Here is a 21,812-nt window from a genome sequence, read left to right on the forward strand (position 1 = left end):
TTTTGCATGAAGAATAATTTGTAACACTTGAACAACAGGGAAAAGGTGAGCTCAAAACCAAGATTACTTCAGAAAGACAGGTAATATTCCATGAATACCATACACTTATTGTAGCTGCCCAGTGTTTCTGAGAACATCTGCCTTCAAGTGATGGACAAAAGATATTTGATTCAAAATGGTAGTCAATTTTAAATATATTCTCTAATTTTTATGATAATACAACCTTAAGTTTAGTTGATTATTTCAACATTTTATTCTAAATGTAAAAAGGTGATTTATTTTAACTAGGAAGCTGAAAGAATGTACTGAAATATGTCAGAGTGAGTAATTCATTCAGAATAAAAATATGATTTAGAGGGAAATTTCCAGGATGTTACAATTTTATTTACTAAAACAAGCAAAGTGATAATAGAAATTTTAAAATATGCAATAAATATAGGGAAAACTCTACTCCCCTGGCTTCGGTATAAATATAAAAAATATATCTATCTCGAGATGCATTGTAAGTGCTTGACTACTAGGAAGAGAACGCCTAAATTTTCTTGAACTCCCATTTAATCATATGATACCTTCAGTGACTTTAAAGCATCTTTTATTTTCCTTTGGCTCTCAATCTACTTTCCTGCCCAAGAATGAACTTGAGTTCACATTTTAAATAGATACTTTAAAACATTTCTACATTAATAGTGTTGTCTACAAAAAACATAATTAACATCATATTTTCTGGTGAAACACTAAATGTCTTCTGAGTAACAGCAACAAGGGAAAGATATTCACTCACACCACATCTATTCAGCATTGTACTGAAAGTCTGGCCAATGAAATAAGGAAGGTGGAGGGCACAGGGCAGTGGGGGTGGGGAAGAGAGAAGACAAGTGATTACAAAGATCACAAAGGAAGGTGCTCTTAATTTGCAAATTGATATAATCAACCTGATGAATTAATAAAAGGCTACAAGAGGAAACAACTGAGTTTAGAATTCTATATCCAGCTTAAACTCTTCCTTCAAAAATAAAGATGAAATTAAGATATTTCCAGATCAACAAAAACTGAGAGAATTTGTGTCAGTAGACCTACAAGAAATATTTTTAAAACTCCTTCAGGCTGAGATGAATGAAGAGTAGTCAATAATTTGAATCTACAGGGGCACCTGGGTGGCTCAGTCGGTTAAGCATCTGACTTTGGCTCAGGTCATGATCTCACAGCTTGTGAGTTTGAGCCCCGCATCAGGCTCTGTGCTGACAGCTCAGAGCCTAGAGCCTGCTTTGGATTCTGTGTCTCCCTCTCTCTCTGTCCCTCCCCTGCTCGCATGCTCTCTCTCTCTCTCTCTCAAAAATAAATAAATATTAAAAAAAAATTTTTTTAATTAAAAAAATAATTTGAATCTACACAAAATAAACAGCATCAGTAAATGTAACTATGTAGGTAATATGAAAGCAGTGTAAAGACATTTTTATTTGTAACTCTTTTCTTCTCCTATTTGTTTTAGAAGACAGCTGCTAAAAAAATAATGTCTTAATGGACTTATATAAAGATACAATTTATATGACAATAATAGTACAATAGCATGATAGAGGAGGTAGGGAATAAAGGTATATTGGACCAAAATTTTTATATACTATTTAAACTGACTTAGTATTAATCTGAACTACATTGTTTTAATTTAAAATGTTAACTGCAATACCAGGACAATCACTATGAAAATAATTTAAACATATATAGAAGAAACAATAAGGAACTTAATAAGGCATGCTAGAAAATCCCATTTAACACAAAAGAAGGCAGGTATTGAAAAAATAAAAAAGACATGAGTGAGAGAAAACAAATTATGTGGCAGAGGTAAAGCCTATTTTATAAGTAGTTACATTAAAGGTAAACAGACTGAATATTCCAATAAAACACCAGAGAATGACAGAATGGATTAAAAAACATGTTCCATCTATGTGCTTTCTATAAGAGAATCAAACTTTAAACAATTCAAGGACACATATAGGTTGAAAATGAAAGGAAAAAAAAAGATGTATCTTGCAAACAGTACAAAACTTAAAGATAAAAATTCTTATTAAGACAAAGACATTTTATAATGTTTTCCATCAGGAAGATACAGGCACTATAAAAGTATATACACTTAAATACAGAGTTCCAAAATATACGAAGCAGAAACAGAGAAAAGTGAAGGGAGAAACACACTATCTTCTAATGGATAGAAGAACTAGTCAGAAGATAACAAAGAAATGGAAGACTTGAACAAAACTATAAACCAGCTACACCTTACAGACCTCTATAAAACATTCTACTCAACAATAAACATTCTTCTCAAGTGCATATTCTCCAGGGTAGACCCGATGTTAGGCCATTAAATAATCTTCAATAACTTTAAAAGTACTAAAATCATACAAAGTTCTCCAAACACAATGAAGTTAGAAATCAATATTAGACGGAAATTTGAGAAATTCACAGATATGTCAAAATTAGACAACACAGACTGAATAACCCATGAGTCAAAAAAGAAATCACCAGGGAAATTGTAAAATACTTTGAGATGATGAAAACAAAACATATCAAAACTTATGCAATGCAGCTAACACTGTGCATTTGACAAAATCAACACACTTTCATGATAAAAACCCTCAATAAATATCAAAACAGTATGGTACTGGCACAAAAATAGACACATAGATCAATGGAAAAAAAATAGAAAGCCCAGAAATAAACCCCACACTTAGACGGCCAATTAATCTACAACAAAGGAGGCAAGAATATACAATGGGAAAAAGATGGTCTCTTTAACAAATGGTGTTGGGAAAATGGTCAACTACATGCAAAAGAATGAATATGGACTACTTCTTATACCATCCACAAAAATAAACTCAAAATGGATTAAAAATCTAAATGTGAGACCTGAAACCACAGAACTCCTAGAAACAAACAGAGGCAGTCATCTCTGACATTGGCCTTAGTGACATTTTCCTAGATATGTCTCCTCAGACAAGGGAAACAAAAAAGCAAAAATAAACTACTGGGACTACACCAAAATAAAAAGCTTTTGCAGAGTAAAACAAATCATTAACAAAACAAAAAGGCAACCTACTGAGTGGGAGAAGATATTTGGAAATGATTTATCTGGTAAGAGGTTAATATCCAAAATATACAAAGTATACAACTCAACACCAAAATATCTGTTGATGAGGATGTGGAGAAAAAGGAACCTCAGGTTACCGCTGGTGGGAATATAAATTAGTGCAGCCACTGTGGAAAGCAGTATAGAGGTTCCTCAAAAATTAAAAATAGAAATACCCCATAACCCAGTAATTCTACTACTGGTATTTACCTAAACAAAACAAAAACACTAATTCAAAAAGATATATGCACCCCCATGTTTACTGCTGCATTATTTACAATACCCAAGACACAGAAGCAACTTAAGCGTCCACTGATAGAAGAATGGATAAAGAAAATGTGGTGGATGTGCGCGCGTGCACACACACACACGCACACACACACACACACACACACAATGTAGGATTACTCAGTCATAAAAAAGAATGAGATCTTGCCATCTGCGGGACAATATGGATGGACCTAGAGGTATTATGCTAAGGGAAATAAGTCAGACAAAGGCAAATACCAAAAGATTTCATTTATGTGTGAAATCTAAAAACCAAAACAAAGCAGAAACGGCGCAAGTACAGACAGGAAACTGGGGTTGCCAGAGGGGAAGAGGATGAGGGCAAAAAGGGGTGAAGGGGAGTGGCAGGTACCAGCTTCCAGTTACGGAAAAAAAAAAGTCACAGGGATGAAAAGTAGAGCATAGGGAATACAGTCGATGGTACTGTAATACCGTTGTATGGTGACAGACGGTAGCTATGCTTGTGGTGAGTATAGTGTAACACATAGAGTTGTTAAATCACCATGTTGTACACCTGAAACTAATGTAACATTATGTGTTAACTACACTTCAATTAAAGAAAATGGAAGAAAAAGGATAATCTTCAACAAATGGTGCTGGAACAATTAAATATCCATACGCAAAAAAATGAAATAAAAAATAATTTTGACGTATCCCTTGTACCAAATTCAAATGACAACTAAAAATGAACCACTTAGACCTAAATTTAAAACATTAAAACTACAAAATTCCTAGAAGACAATATAAGGGGAAACCTTTGTGACCTTAGGAAGGCAATTTTTTTTTATATATATAACACCAAAAGTACATTCACAAAAAGATAATTAGGTTTCATCAATATTAAGAATTGCTTCTCTTCAAAAGGCATGTCAGGAAAAAAACAAGCCATAGGCTAGAAGGAAATGTTTGTACTATGCATATCTGATAAAAACAAAAAACTTGATTAACTTTTTAGAATTCATTTTGATGATTATTCTAGTAATGACAGCAAAAGACTAAAGAGACTCTCTACCAAGAAGGCACACTGGTGGCAAATACACATGTGAAAAGTGCTCAGAAAAAAACTGATGAATGCATGAATGAATGAATGAATGAATGAGTGAATGATAGGGTCTGGCTTTCCTGAAGGCATCTGCTACTTGATTAACTGTTTAGGATTCATTTTGATGATTACTCTAGTGATGAGAGCAAGTGAAAGAATTCTAGTGCAAACATACATACTAAAGCAAGATAAAAATAAGTTGTAAATATCTCTATCTTCGGACCCTTCTAGTAGGACAAATCACTTTTAAAGTGTTGGCTACATTAGGATAAACACAGTAAAGTAGGGCTGCTTCTTATGTTATTTCTTAATAAAAGATGATGGTATCGTGCCAAGTTCATCTGAGTCAAACAATTTGGGGGGGAACCAATTTTATTTGGTCCGTGTCCTCAGCTTTCTAAAGATCTGCCCTGATGCAGGGGTGGATTTTAGACCATTCAGTTAAGACTGCAAAAATGACAAATTCCATAAAAAGCTCTTATCTCAATTAGGCCTTTGATAGGTACTCAGGGAGTTCAAGATAATACTACTAGACAAAGAGAGTGCAGATGGACATCCATCAATGACTAACAAGAACATGTGTCTCCACCTCACCACCTTGGCTATAGTAAGAGTTCCTGCTTTGTTTCAAGGCTAACAATTTATTTCCTCAGCTCTCCTCATTTGCAGAAAGTATCTAAGAATTAAAAGTTGCTATTATCTTCTTTTCATAAAGACTTTATTAGATGATCTTTGGAGGCCTCCGAGATTTTATGCTTCTCCCTTCATCTCTATTATTTCATACGTTAAATTTTGATTTGCAACCCATCTTAGGGCAGAATAAAAATCTTCACTAGTCTCATTCAGACATTTTTTTCCTCTACTTGTTTTTTACTTTCTCCTGAAGTAGAGTAGAGGCTACTGACCTGTTCCTCAGCCAGTTCCAAAGTATATCAGTTTGTTTTAAACTGTTTAGGGAATTTAAACGGTGGTCAGACCCTTTGTATTTACTCATATGCTCTCAGTACTATCATGAGAGCCTACTAAATAAAGTTCCAGGAGATGATCTGGCTACTGAATACAGCTTAGACTACGAGATGATAAAATTACATATACTCAGCGGAAGTTCATTCAGCAAGTGCCACAGCTAGGTAGTACTTGCTAGAGAGTTTGGAGGTGGGGTCCTTACCACTGCTGCTCTTGGGAGAGCAGGTTAAGTCCAAAGTTGCATGGTAAAAGAGGCCACCCTCCAAAGATGGGGTCCTTAATGACTACTAGGTATCGAAGTTCAATAATTTAGTGACTTTGGTTCACTAGGAAGGATATAAGTTGTTGCACCACGAATTCTAGCTATTGGTGCACTGCCTATCAAAGCTGTGGACCTTAAAGTAAAGAGCAGGTGTGCACAAATTCCACTGGAAGCATCACCACACTTCATTCAGTTTCACTACAGGGAGGATGATCAGGTTAGGACATATGAATTAAAGGACATATCTTTTTAAGTACAATAAATGGAGACAAACGTAAAGGAGCTAAATTTGGCTTCTGTTATTGGTAATAAGAAATAAGTTTCTTGGCCACACACATGCTAGCTAACCTTATCTCATGCTCTCACATATAGAAGTTTCCTGGAAGTGAAATCCTAGTTCCCTGATTTGCAGCGAGTAGAATTCAGCAGGCCCCACGGGCACTAGTTCAGGTAGGATTTCTTCACTGCTGGTACGATGTTCAGCTCCCCTATCAGAAATGTGGAGATAATGCTAGAATCTATGAAACACCAATTCCTACTGTAGCCATTATGCTTAATATATGATAGCTGGAATTAAGTCTCCTGATTTTTTTGTAAACACTTCAGTGCCGGCATGGGGGCAGGCCTTGAAAAAGTAATGATCTCATCTTTTCATGATATTGTTCATATAAATGATACCACTGAATTTTTAAAAAATTGACATAGAAGAACTTCCCCATCCTGATAAAGAACTTCTTGGTAAAAACTTTAATTATCAGAAAACTAAACCTGGTATCATCTAGAAAAACAGAGATCTGATAAAATAAACTGACATTTAGGGTATTTTGAATGTAAGATTGTATGTTCCTTAAGGAAAGGAACTACCTTATTTGTATATATTTCAAGCCTAGAAGAAGCCCTCTCACATAAACATTTGTTTAATCAAACTAAATCACAACCAAGGTAAAGGTCTATCCAGCCCTACCCAGCAAGACATACGCCACAAAAATAAAAGTTCCTTATCTCTGTGCTTAAACTTAGTTCCCCTGGAAATATATGCCAAAAATTTTACTTCAGTCATCATGGATAAAAATGTTCCTAAAATATTTTGCATTTTCCCAACTTTCTCAGTAAAAGGTACCCGATATGATTTGACCTTTTCCAGTGACCTGGGGATCATTATGAAATATGCTTTCTCAAACCCCAGCTGGTTTTTCTCCTTAATGTTAAGTGTCATATGTCACTTCCTCTCTCTCTCTAGTCATTAGTAGTAGGCTACTAGTAGTCATTCCAGCCTTTCCCCACCCTTAATTCTTTTCGGTGGTACAGAAACAAAAAGGTAACCCTGATAAGTATTCAATTCTTTAAAAAAAAAAAAAAAATCAAGTACATACAAGTTCCAAGAAAAATTGTCAAGAAAAGCATGTGGTTTTAATGCTGAAACGTTGTGACATTTATTATGGTGATGCAAAGACATGCTTCCTCTCTTATTTCAGGTTATATTTTAAGAGTGTTGACCTTTTGACAAATGGTAAATGTTTAGGCTTGGAGATAAGTTGAATTTATTTGTTTCGTTAGAAAATATTTTTGGTAGGGCTGGTAAAATCTGTGTCCGCATGCAAAGCCATACTTGTTTCAAGAATAGCAGAAAACAGAAGCTAGAATCCTTGGGAACTTTAAAAATTAAAGATTTTATGTTACATTCCAGTAGCAGCATTTTATTTTAAACAAAATTTTTAATGTTTTTTTAAATTTTTTAACATAATTTACTTTATTTTTTAATTTTTTTTTTTAACATTTACCTATTTTTGAGAGACAGAGAGACACAGAGCATGAACAGGGGAGGCGCAGAGAGAGAGGGAGACACAGAAACTGAAGCAGGCTCCAGGCTCTGCTGATAGCACAGAGCCCAACGCGGGGCTTGAACCCCTTGAACTGTGAGATCATGACCTGAGCTGAAGTCGGACACTTAACTGACTGAGCCACGCCGGTGCCTCTTTAACATAATTTATTGTCAAGTTAGCTAACTACAGTGTATACAGTGGGCTCTTTGATTCAGGAGTAGATTCCGGTAATTCATCACTTACATACAACACCCAGTGCTGATCCCAATAAGCGCCCTCCTCAATGCCCATCTCCCATTTTCCCTTGCCTTCCACTCCCCATCAACCTTCCGGTTGTTTTCTGTATTTAAGAGTCTCTTATGTTTTTGCCTCCCTCTCTGTAACTATTTTTTTCTCCTTCCCTTCCCCCATGGTCTTCTGTTAAGTTTCTCAAATTCCATATGTGAGTGAAAACATGTATCAGTCTTTCTCTGACTGACTTATTTCACTTAGCGTAATACCCTCAAGTTCTATCCATGTTGCTGCAAATGGTAGGCTTTCATTCTTTTTTCATTGCTTAATAGTATTCCAGCGTGTGTGTGTGTGTACACACCACATCTTCTTTATCCATTCATCATTCGATGGACATTTGGTCTCTTTCCATAATTTGGCTGTTATTAGCACTGCTATAAACATTGGGGTACCTGTGCCCCTATGAATCAGCACTCCTGTAACCTCTGGATAAATTCCTAACAGTGCTATTGTTGGGTCGTAGGGTAATTCTATTTTTTTTCTTAAATGTTTATTTATTTTTGAGAGAGAGAGAGAGAGGGAGAAGGAGAGAGAGAGAGAGAGAGAGAGAGAGAGAGAGAGAGAGGCAGGCAGGCAGTGCGAGCGGGGAAGGGACAGAAAGAGAGGGAAACACAGAATCCGAAGCAGGCTCCAGACTCTGAGCTGTCAGCACAGAGCCTGATGTGGGGCTTGAACCCATGAACCGTGAGATCATGACCTGAGCTGAAATTGGACACTTAACCGACAGCCACCCAGGCACCCCTAGGGTAATTCTATTTTTATTTTTATTTTTATTTATTTTTTTTTTTAATTTTTTTTTTCAACGTTTTTTACTTATTTTTGGGACAGAGAGAGACAGAGCATGAACGGGGGAGGGGCAGAGAGAGAGGGAGACACAGAATCGGAAACAGGCTCCAGGCTCCGAGCCATCAGCCCAGAGCCTGACGCGGGGCTCGAACTCACAGACCGCGAGATTGTGACCTGGCTGAAGTCGGACGCTTAACCGACTGCGCCACCCAGGCGCCCCTGGGTAATTCTATTTTTAATTTTGAGGAACCTCCACACTGTTTTCCAGAGTGGCTGTACCAGTTTGCATTCCCACCAACAGTACAAGAGGGTTCCTCTTTGTCCACATCCTTGCCAACATCTGTTGCTTCCTGAGTTGTTAATTTTAGCCCCACTGGCAGCATTTTAAAGTCAATCTTTGTTTTGGTACATGCAAAAGCAATTTTTCAATATTGAGGGGAGTAAAAATTGTGGGTAGTAAAATAATTTAGCAGACTTAGGTGAACTTTTTTTTTTAATAAAAAGAAATTTCATATACCAGAGTATTATAGGCAGTATAGGTGAATACTATTTCATCAAACTTTACTATAGAATATGTGTTGTTTACATATCAGGGCATAAGCAAAAATAAATTTCTTATTGTGGATTTGGCTGTAATTTCTTACAGTCAAAAAAGTTTGAAACTGGGGTGCCTGGGTGGCCCAGTTGGTTAAATGATAAGACTCCTGATTTCAGCTCAGGTCATGATCTCATGGTCCTGAGATCCAGGCCCCACCTGCATAGGGGCTCTGTGCTGAGTGTGATACATGCTTAAGATTCTCTCACCCTCTCCCTCTGCCCCTCCCCAACTCCCTTCATATGCATGTACTCCCTCTCTCAAAAAAAAAGTTTGAAACCTACTTATTATAATGAGTTCTTCATGTTCTGTACAATATCTGCAACAGAAAAGAAATGTGTGCTTTTCATTACAATATTATTCTGCAACACACCATCACCAAATGAAAGTCATTAGCTCATAGGTCTCTAAATTGTACTGCTTCCAATGAAGTTTTAATATTGTATCTGGGAAATGATTAGTACAATAAATTAAAACTAAAAAGAATCCTTTTTTTCTTAGAGACATTAAGAAAACCCAAAATAAACCATTATGTGCAGCTATTTCTAATGTTGCTACTAATTTAAAGATGTTTTTTCAAAAAAAAACTTCTAGGGAGGTGCCTGGGTGGCTCAGTCAGTTAAGCATCCAACTCTTGATTTGGGCTCAGGTCATGATCTCACAATCGGTGAGATCGAGCCCTGCACTGGGCTCTGCACTGTCAGTGGAAGCCTACTTGGGATCCTCTCTCCTTCCCTCTCTCTCTGCCCCTCCCCTGCTCTCTCTCACTCTCTCAAAATAAATAAATAAAATTAAAAAAAAAACTTCTGGGGTGCCTGGGTGGCTTAGTTGGTTGAGTGTCCAACTCTTGATTTCAGCTCAAGTTGTGATCTCGAGGTCCATGGGTTTGAGCCCCACATGGGGCTCTGCAGTGGCAGTGTGGAGCCTGCTTGGGAGTCTCTCTCTCTGCCTCTACCCCACTCATGGGCATGTGCTCTCTCTCAAAATAAGTGAATATTTTAAAAATATAATAAAAATAAAATTAAAAATTAAAGATGTTACTTTGTAACAAACTTTACCAGTTAAAATTAACTACATCATTTAAAAGTTGCCTAATAAGTTTGTAGAAGTGCAATTTAATAGAGGTATCCCATAAGTTTATGGATAACTATTCTCTAGTTACATATGCATATTAAAATGCATGTTAAAATGAAAAATCTGATCATAATTCATATTTTTTGGATACTGCTGGGATTCATATTCTAATCAAATCTTAATTATTTCTCATCCTAACGAGAAGCTCCCATTCAACCCACCCACCACTGTAAATAAAGCTTGTTGAAAGAACTTTTTGTTTTATAAAAAAAACAACTCTCTGAACTTGCTATCAGCCAACTAGGAATTCCCAAGTAGTGACAGACTTGTACTACAATTGAAATGGAACTGAGGGAACAGTTTTACAGTGAGCATTTTGGTGCTTAGCGCCACCCAGTGGCAGACCTCTGAGTATATGCCCTCCTTTACTGCTTGCTCATTTTGGTGTTCCAGGTATTGTAACAAAAAGCTCAGTACACAGAACTGCATAAAACACAGGCTCTCCTCCCAAGAAGCTGAAGTGAGAAAGTATCCAGGGTTTCTTTAGGCTAGAATCAAGCTAGGGAGAAATAATAATATATAGAAGAAAAAAAAAAAAAAGAATCTACAGTAAAGAAAAAAGAAACACACAGTACTTTGGGGGTTTGGTCTGGCCTTAGCAAAGAACTGTTTTCATCACAAGCTTTTTCAAATACAAGACAGAAAATGAGCAGCTTTAACAAGCAATCACTTTGTGGTACACTTAACATCACTTTATTAAAACATTTGAAATTACTATAAAAAATATTCCAAACAGGAAGCTCCCTCATGAAGATCAGATATCAATATGAGTTTAATATGATCGGGAGATGAAATAAAACCTAAAAAACAAAAAATTTACCATGGAGCCTTTAATGAAGTTTGATTAATTAGCACCAGTAAGTAACATTTCTCTCTCAAACTTGAGTAGGGAGTACTCAGATATTCATTATCATAGCACACTATGTATGCATACATACGTTATGAATTCTTTTTCTATGTATGCTAGTTTCAGAACACAAGAAGGTAAAAAGTCAAAACAAAAAAAGAAAACAATTTCTAACACACATCCTCGGTGGTTCTGGAACCTGGCCTCTTCTGACCATGCTGGCTAGACCCAGGGTGTTGGCAATTCTAGCGTAATCTGAAACAATTCGAGCTTCACTTTATGATCCAACCTCCATTTTCCTCTAAGGAAAATGTAGAAAATGCAGAAAATGTAGTCTAACTCTGCTTCCAAGTGCCAACTGAAAAAATTCTCTGGAAAACTCGTTTTCTTTTCTTTTAGAATTGCCAACACAAAGCAACAATAACTCAACCATCAGCCTGGTACAAACTACTCTTTCTCTCAACTTAGATGTCTAACACAGGAGAAAAAATTCTTTTCTCTAAAAGGAAAAGAGATGAGGTAAAGAAATTAATGGGAGACATAGAGAATAGAGATAGTTCTCAAAACTCGACCATGACCTTCCTTTTTCATCTAAAGAAGTAAGAAGAAATTAAGAAGCAGAATCTCCTTCTCAAATGATCAAAGCAGTGCAGATGAGAATGGAGCAGCGCAAGTGGCTCCAGATGAGAATGTAAAAACTTAATTCTACCTATAGAATAAAAATGCCTAGAGATGTTACAACAGGGAACGATCAACAGTTGAAATAAGATCCAGAACCGTAGCAAGCAATCCCGCCAAGATCAAATCCCATTCCAACCCCATTTTTTCCCACACGTTATTTTAGGATCACTACACCGTCATGTTGGGAAAAGCTACTCCACAGAAGGCGGTACTAGGGCTCTGATGATGTTTCACTCTCATTAAGAGTTCATGGATATAATCCATCTTGCTCTCTTCCTCTAGATACCAGCTTTCCTCCCTATCTAGACAGACTTGTGTGTCTGAATAATCTGATTATCTTGACTTTGAAGCAAAAGAATGTGTGGGGAAGAGATTTGTAAATAAAGTAATGGGCATTACATGTTTCATTAGGTTAGGGTAAAGTAAATATAATTTGCTATTTTTCAGTTTTCTTTCACTGAATATTACTTCCCTGGTAAAAGAAGAATATTTTATTGTTTTAATATTGTGTAAATGTTATAAAGGAAATATAAATGTATATAAAGGAAACTATTAAAATGCAGATATTTTTTATCAATTAAAGGGTAGAGGAAACAAATGAATAATTTAATGAACACACAAAGCTGTTTGAACCATATATAGGTAAAAATGTTTCCATACCCCAAATATCCTTGAAAACATTCCTTTTGTAGAGTATGTTAAACATGATTCTGAAGTACATTAATAACAAATGCTATAAGTGACTTTGTAGGAAAATAGAAAAGAGTAGGAAAAAATTAAATAATAATATGAAGCAACATTGAGATAATTTTGTTTAATTTCCACTCAAGGTCATATCTACTTGCTTGGTACTACAGAAATAAAAGTGAAATTGTGGGGATGCCTGGGTGGCTCAGCCGGTTAAGCATCCGACTTTGGCTCAGGACATGATCTGCCGGTTTGTGAGTTGGAGCCCCGTGTCAGGCTCTGTGCTGACAGCTCGGAGCCTGGAGCCTGCTTCTGATTCTGTCTCCCTCTCTCACTGCCCCTCCCTCACCTGCGCTCTGTCTCTGTCTCTCAGAAATGAATAAACGTTAAAATATTTTTTTTCTTTTAAGTGAAATTGTGGGAATCCCATGTAATATATCAGCCTGGAGTCCTGAAAAAGGTAACGAAAGGTAAACCTAGAAAGGAAGACTAGGGGATTATTTTATAACAAAATTTCATCCAAAAAATGGTATGTCTGTTATTATAAGATCATCCAAGTAACCTAAAAATGTTAGTGGTAATTTTTTTTTTAATTTTTCAGAAAACATGGGGATCTCGAGAAAAATGTTTATGGGATAAATGAGTATCTAGATTTAGAAATACTTCCAAGAACATTAAGTGAAGTGAACATGGACCCAATAGAAGGTTCCAATAATACTGTTTATTCTTTAATCCATTTAAAGTATAAGCCCTTAAAGTGTTCTAAATTAGTTCATTCAGCAAATACTTACTGAGCATCCACCAAGTGCCATGCAATGTATTAGACACTAAAACTACAGAACCTAAAACATTATCTTTTCCCTCACAAAGATTAAATCTATAAAAGAAACAGTGATTAAATGGGATTAAGTAATATATTGAAGAAGAAGTGATCTATTCAACCTTAGAGAAAATTGGGAAAGGTTTCAGATTACTTCATATCTTAGAGCTAAAATAAAGTCAGGCTGTCCAGACAGACAAGCAGAGACAAGGACACGGTCAAAACCAGACAGAAAGGGAGAGACTGCTCAACACATATACGGACTTGTGAACTATTGAAGAGTAAGGTAATAGAGCAGGCAAAGTACAGATGTGACTTGAGAGATAGGCAGGAGTCAGGTGAAGGGGGTTTGCATGACACCTAAGTTTTATACAAGTCACATTCCAACAGAAGATGAGTACCAACGTATTCCTTATCATCTACAACCCTAACGCAACTTGATCCATGTCAGGAAAAAAAAACAAAAAAACAAAACATAGAGGGAGTAACAAAGTTCTTTCAGTTTCATGAAAACTGGCCTATATGGCTTTGTAGCTACATTGTTCAAAAATAATCATTAGAGCATAAAATGGTAATAAAATTCAGAAGTACATGCATTGCACCATATCTGTTTACCAAGCTTGTCTAGAGTTCAATTAAAATAACTATTTGATAGACCTACCCTATGACCCAGCAATAGCACTGCTAGGAATTTACCCAAGGGATACAGGAGTACTGATGCATAGGGGCACTTGTACCCCAATGTTTATAGCAGCACTCTCAACAATAGCCAAATTATGAAAGAGCCTAAATGCCCATCAACTGATGAATGGATAAAGAAATTGTGGTTTATATACACAATGGAATACTACGTGGAAATGAGAAAGAATGAAATATGGCCCTTTGTAGCAATGTGGATGGAACTGGAGAGTGTGATGCTAAGTGAAATAAGCCATACAGAGAAAGACAGATACCATATGGTTTCACTCTTATGTGGATCCTGAGAAACTTAACAGAAACCCATGGGGGAGGGGTAGGAAAAAAAAAAAAAGAGGTTAGAGTGGGAGAGAGCCAAAGCATAAGAGACTCTTAAAAACTGAGGACAAACTGAGGGTTGATGAGGGGTGGGAGGGAGGAGAGGGTAGGTGATGGGCATTGAAGGGAGCATCTTTTGGGATGAGCACTGGGTGTTGTATGGAAACTAATTGACAATAAATTTCATATAATAAAAAAAATTAAATAAAATAACTATTTGAAGAAATTGCTGACTTAGTATTAACACCATATGATGAAAATATCTAGGACCTCCAGGACAATGAACAGACTTCTGATAACTAATCTTTATTTGGCTATAAACACAGAAATTTGTGTCATTCTGAAAATTTCTGTTTTATGTGATTATTTTAATGTTCTTGAAATAACCAGATATTTTTACAAATTAAAAAAAAAGTCATATTTTCTTTTTTTTTTTTTTAAGTCATATTTTCCACTGGGATGCCAATTCAAGTCTTCTGAGAACTCTCTGCCTCAGGACGTTACAAAGTCATTTTTCTAATTAAACGATTTAATAACACCTTAATTTATTTACCAGAGCCATCAATGTTTTTTAACTTCAAATACTCACCAAAAAACTAGCATTTCCAAACAATTACATTTTGTCACAGTAAAGAACAGCATTGTACAAAGATAAACAAAATAACATTGTTTTGCTTTTCCTCTAAAGAGCTGTATCTTTCAGAGCATACAGTTTTTGTCAGTGTGAGTAAAAGTGATTGTTTTCAGAATAAGCAGCTGGCGGGTAATCAACCGTTCTTACTAGCACTCTGGATATTTCACATATCCAAATACTAATTCTGAGTACAGGTTTTGCTGCATTTCTTTAGAGCAAGACAAATTTAAAGGCTCAGATGTGCTTCTCTCAACAGAAGACAAAAAATTAAAACAGTGCTCTCTTTAATTTAGAATGTGGCAAACAATGTAATTTGCTACCTTCCAAAAATTGTTAACTACATTTCTGCATTCTTATCGGCTATCTCTGAGTCACAAAGCACTTGGGATCGTTTGTATAGAAAAAAACCTGCCTTTTTTTTTTTTAATTGTAGTTTTGTTTTTTTAATTGTAATTTTTTTTAATGTTTAATTCACTTTATCATTGACTTCTAAGGAAGAAGTAAATCTAGGTTTCTTATAGTACAATACTCATCTTCAAAAAAAAATCTAAAGAATTCCAAAACGTAAACCCTAGTGTACCCACACTACCAAGATTACCACCACCACAATTACTAAAAGATCTTGATGAAATTTTACTTCTTCTTTCACTTCTGCTATCTACAATAGAAAGGGTTCCTCCGAGGAACCCTTTGTAAGATATAGCTCATTCTCATTTGTCTGTGATAATTTGGGTATCGTTTCTGATAAGTGGCGTGACAAAAAATATAACCTTGTAGCTACTATCAATTCCAGCATTCTGTATGGGGCTGAATTAAGCACTTCCAGTACTTGGTTCCAGAATGCTACATCAGGAATAAGGAGGTGAGTTATTTTTCTATTTTCTTAAGTCAATGTATTCATACAAAATTGTGGATATATATGAATGAACCCTGATTTTATACAAAGAGCTATTTATTTTCAATTCAGAAAAGTACTAGAACATACATTCTAAGTGATTAGGCTCTATAACATACGTAATAAAAAACTATATATAACCATCAATTGGGAAGCCTAGAAAATACAGGCAAAGATTTTTGATCAGAAGATTATAGCTAATAGAGCTAATAGCCTATCAACCAATGACCACCCTTAGAAAGGAAATGCTCTTTGGGATGACATTCCAGTTATTTTTCCAGTACGTGTGATGGCTTTATCCTTATCTATCTAACACTACCTTGACAGGTGATACATATTTCTTATGAAACTTATATTTTATACATTAGTCATATGGCATGACTAAACTGTCCTTTATAAACCATATTAGAAGTTTCACAATCAACTGTCACTGAGTTACTGCATCACAGTGTAACTTATCAGCTAATAATTTAGTTTCTGAAAGGTCAGTGTGATGTTTAGTTTTATGTGTCAACTAGATGGGGCTAAGACTTGCCAGAGAGCTGGTAAAACAGTATTTTGGAGTATGTCTGTGCAGGGGTTTCTGAAAGAGATTAGCGTTTGATTCAGCAGACTAAGTAAACAAAGATCCACCACTCTTATCAACGTGTGTGGGCATTATCCAATTTGTTGAGTGCCCAAACAGATGAAAAGGTAAAGGGAAGGCAAATCCTCTCTCTTCCTGATATCCACCTTCTCCAGCCCTCAGACATCAGAGCTCTTGGTTCTTGGACCTTTTGATTCCAGGACTTTACACCATTGGCTCCCTTGGTTCTGAGGCCTTGGGACTCACACTGAATTATACCACTGGTTGTCCTAGTTCTCCAGCTTGCAAACAGCAAGCTGTGAAAAACTTCGAGGCCTAATACAGTTAGCATCTTTGACATCTTTATCCTTATTCTGTTTTACACCAATGGTAAAAAGTGTAAAACATCAACAGCTAATTCCTGTCGCTTATTTACTCTGTGCAAGGCACTAACTGATAAGCATTTCACATTGATTATTCATTTGATCTTCATAACAATCCTAGGATGTAGGGAACATTATAATTCCTATTTTACAGATAAAGGAATTGAGGCACACAGAAGTAAAACAGCTTGCCCAAGATCACACCACTAATGAGCAATAAAAAATAGCATCCAGGTCAGATGGGCTGGAGACGCTTCTGGAAGTAATAGCACAATGGCTGCCCAAGAAGAATTCCAAGTCCAGTCCAAACTTGAATTGGCTGGCGATGGTGGCAAAGGAAAAATGATGTTCGTGAAACATCATCTGATGGGCGAATGTCAGCAGTACATAGCCACCTTGGGTGTTGAGGTCCATCCCCTCGCGTTCCATACCAACAGAGGACCTATTAAGTTCAAGGTATGGGATATGGCTAGTCAGGAGAAATTTGGTAGGCTGAGAGATGGCTATTACATCCAACCTCGGTGTGCCATCACAATGTCTGATGTAACATCAAGGGTTACTTACAAGAATGTGCCTAACTGGCATAGAGGTCTGGTATGAGTATGTGAAAACATCCCCATTGTGCTATGTGGCAACAAAGTGGACATTATGGACAGGAAAGTTAAGGCAAAATCTATTGTCTTCCACTGAAAGAAGAACCTTCAGCACTGTGACATTTCTGCCAAAAGGTAACTACAACTTTGAAAAGCCCTTCCTCTGGGTTTCTAGAAAACTAATCAGAGACCCTAACTTGGAGTTTGTCAAGCTTCTCTCCCAGGTGAGGATGATGACATATGAGAAAGTGCAGCTGGACCCCAGCATCGGAAGTCTGGTTTCATAGGCACCTGCCCTGTGACGTCAGTGGTGCAGGGTGTTGCCACTTTATTGTACAGCTGAGCAGAACATACGCTTCATCTCTGGGATGCTGAAGGAAATGAATGGGCTTCGGAGTGAATGTGGCAGTTTAAAAAACACCTTCATATTTTGAACCTGCATATTTATCTGTTTTGGAATGCAGTTGTTTCCTGAATTTCAAATAAAAGACTGCTGTAGTCACATCACAGTATCCAGTGGTGAAATCTCATTTGTCACTGTCATTCCCATTCGTTTTTGTTTAAAATCAGAATAAAGTTATTTCAAATGAGAAAAAAAAAAGGGGGGGGGTGTATTCAAATGTATGCAGTCTGTTTCCAGACTTTAATTAAAATCAATGTGTCTATCCTGTAAACTGAGGTCTCATATTTTTGTTGTTGTTGTTAAGTTTATTTATTTATTTGGGGAGGGAGAGAGAGACAGAAAAAGAGAGGGAGAGAGAGAATCCCAAGCTGGTTCCACACTGTGAGCACAGAGCCCAATGTGGGGCTCGGATTCACGAATCTTGAGATCACAACCTGAGCCAAAGTCAGACACACTTAACTGACTGAGTCACCCGGGCACCCCCGAGGCCTCATATTTTTCATAACTAAGACAAGACAGAAACCATTAGGAACAACATGAATAAGGAGTCATTAGCTTTAAATGGCTATAATAAATACTCTGTTGTTTATTTGTGAAGAAAAGATAACAGAGTTAAAAAAAAAAAAACTTGTACAATAAACTAGGACCTTATTCATTAAAACTATGTCTACATGGTGAGGTATAATGAAAAAAATTTTAACATTTTTCTAAGATGAGAATCAATTTAAACATTTTTACATGTATGTGTTTTTAAAAAATGCATTATACACCTAAGCAGAAGTCTTACCACTACACTACACAGTTTAGCAAAACTTTATTGCTCATCTACTATGCACTCCGATACAAATTAGGTAACTATACGTGAACTCTAAACACGGTAAGCTCATATAAATGAAATATATATAATAAAAAATAGTAATGTGAATAAAGAGTAAGGGAGCTATTTACAAAGTGGAAGAGTGGCACATTGGGCTGGAATGATTCATTCTGCCAGAGAGGGCACAAAGAAAAGTAAGCCTTCCAGAAAAGATAACATCCTCAGCTAGCACTTAAACGTCATCTTGGCCAGAGATCTTGAACAGAGAAAATAGTATGTATAAATAGGCACAAAGGTGTAGTTAGCATTGTATGACAAGTCAAGAGACTTCAAGGAGGTGGTATGGTTGCAGAATAAAATTCAAGGCAGGAACCAGGAAGAGAGGAGCTGAAATCCAGCTAATCCTAAAACTCCATTAGAAGCATTCAGACTCATGATGAGGATCCGCTAAAGGGGCAAGAGGACTAATAACTCTACCACATATGCATCCCTGAGTTGTGTTTGTACCATCAAAAATAAACATTCAATGACAGTATTTTCCTAAATTTTGCAGTGAACCACTTCCCATCCCGAACTAAAAAAGTTCTTAAAAAAAAAAAAAAAAGTATTATAGTTTCTAGTTAATAAAGATTGGACTGAACCAAAAATTACATAGCATAATAATGCAATAAACCTTAGAATCAGCAAATTTTGGTTTACTTTTAATTTACTGGCAAGAAATTAATGAAATATTACAATAATATTTCCTTTTTGTTGGAACAATCTGCAATTATTACGATTTAGTTCTGGGTCAAATCTTAAAATGGCTTAAATTCAAACTACTATTAAAAAAAAGATATAACTCTGAAGAGCAAGAAATCATTTGACTTCAACTCTGATTTATTTCCCATCTAAAGGCAATTAAGAGTTTCGGTTTGGAACCGATATACAATAGTAACAACACCTATCATTTCCAATGTGCTCTACATTTCCAAACCCTTCTGGAGTTATTATTTTATTCCTTTAAGAAGTTTACTATAGAGGTGTCATTTCTTTCATGAAATGCAAGAAGCAGAGACAAAATTCAGGCACATCAGGAGTCTGTTCCCGCTGAATAAATCATCTAACATCAAGCTATGTCAAATTCATGAAGTAATATCCCATGTCTATTCTCTAAGATACACGCAAGAAACTACATGACACTCAGGTCTGAGGTAGATCAGTAAAAGTAACATCAAGGCTTATTTTATACAGGCCTCAGTGTGGCTCTTTTGCCAAGGCCATCCCAAACCAGATTTGTAAAGACGGTATTAAAAGCATTAAAAAACCACACCTTTAGAGCAGCACTGACGATAGTGAGGGATGTCCTATGGCAAACTTTGTTTTACTTATCTGACTTAACCCGCTCCAGGGAGACAAACTGCGTACAGGTGACGGAACCAGCTTGTTACAGAAGAGAAATCCCGATGTCAACATAAATATAAATATACATGTAATATTGATAATGGAAGAGTAAAGGCATAAAACTGAAGGTTAACGTTTCCATTCCTAGATTAGATCAAGCAAGATTCCACTATTAAACCACAGTTCAAGATTCCCAACTTCTACCTGCAAACTCTTAGAACCAATAACAATCACTTTTATCCTAGTCAATTTTGTTTACAACCTTATTAAAACTGTGAATCGTGAAACCGACGCTGTCTCCCTCTCTGTACTGAATGTTAAAAGCTTAAAGGTCAATTCTGTAGCAGATGAATGAGACTTAACCTGCTCCTCTCTTGCTTGCCTTCACCAACTTCACCTTCATTTTGCTTTTGTCCTCACTTTTTTTAAGCTGGATGACTTGTGTCAACTCTCTTAAAGCCTTTCTGAAACAAGGGAGAATTTAAGGTAGATAAACTAAAAAAACAGTAACAAAAAAATGAAAAAAGCAAACATTACCTTTACATCAAAATTACAATCAAGTCTTCTAATTAACACGATGAAAGTGCCAGATGAATTATCTTTTAATGGTGGAGGCACTATGGGTTCACAGGCATTCTCTGGTTTTGAATTAATCAAAAAACCCTGTAAAAGAATTGGCAAGAAATTTTTTCTTTGTTAAACTCAAGAATTCAATACAACTTACTTCTACAAATATCTTTTAAATATGTTTCATGTATTTTGCATTATGCTAGATGAGTTATCTGGGAGCTGTGACAATTCCTACCCTCCAAATATTCACAATCCAAGCACTTCTAAAGTAGTATTTGATTTCATAAGCATTTAGTTTTTTAAAGTAAGTTCCATTTCTACTACTAAAGTTCTCTTTTTGATCACACATAAGCCCATCACCCCAAAGACAACCACTGTTATCATGTTGGTGTATTTTCCAATGATGACTGACATTTCTAAACCAAGTAAATACTTTTTTAAAATTAACTTTTACACTTCTTTCATGTTATCAAGCAATGAAAATGCACAGCATTTCTGGCAATTTTGTTCTATAGAAATACTAGCCTGAGTATATAAAGGTGTATGTAGAAAGATGCTCCATGCTATGCCGTGTTTAATAGTAAAAGCTGGAAATCATGCACGTCAATAAGGTAGCCATTTAAAAACATATATACAATAGAAAAATAATGCAGCCATTAAAAAGAATGAGGTAAATCTATGCACACTAAATTGAGAAGGTATCCACAAGATAACTATTAATTTAAAAAGAAAACAGCAAGTTGCTTTCCCAGAAATACAGGATGGTTTGACATCAGAAAATAACATGAAATGTTACATTAACAGATTAGAACATAAACATCAAATGGCTATCTCAACGGAGGTAATAACTGAATAAACACATAAACAGATAACAGAATTCAATGAATTTATAAAAAAGTAAGCAATTAAAGCTATGACACAGTTTCTTTAACAATAGTCCATATGGTATGTGAAGGGCTCACACCAACCACCTATTCCACAGGACATGGCAATTTCTCCGGCCGAAAGTTGCGTGGACTGGCTTGTAAAGGGGAATGTTTTTGCAAATGTTTCAGGAATAAAATGCAGCATACCTTCATTTATTCATAAAATAGTTTGCCTTCTGGATTCCATAGAGCACTTGGTTTTTACTTTGCAGGGAAATAGAACTGCAGTTATCCTTCTAGCAATGAGTATTTGCTTCAATCATGTTAAATTTACACCCTGCTGCTT

General features: G+C 36.1%; 1 protein-coding gene and 1 pseudogene across 4 annotated transcripts in view; one reads left to right on the plus strand and one right to left on the minus strand.

Annotated features, from left to right (window-relative positions):
- The window catches only part of RNF13 (ring finger protein 13), a 163,250-nt gene that overhangs the window by 74,845 nt on the left and 66,593 nt on the right, over window positions 1–21,812 (minus strand). For 3 of the 4 annotated variants that reach the window (XM_007086312.3, XM_007086310.3, XM_042999141.1), the window contains exon 4: window positions 20,568–20,693. In XM_007086312.3, coding sequence (XP_007086374.1) covers window positions 20,568–20,693 — 126 coding nt within the window. Of the gene's footprint in view, window positions 1–20,567; window positions 20,694–21,812 lie in introns of those variants that run through there. The other variant, XM_042999142.1, reaches the window with a different exon arrangement.
- Window positions 15,479–18,157, plus strand: LOC122242044 (annotated as a pseudogene).

This window comes from Panthera tigris, chromosome C2, assembly GCF_018350195.1.
Source record: "Panthera tigris isolate Pti1 chromosome C2, P.tigris_Pti1_mat1.1, whole genome shotgun sequence".
Lineage (NCBI taxonomy): Eukaryota > Metazoa > Chordata > Mammalia > Carnivora > Felidae > Panthera > Panthera tigris.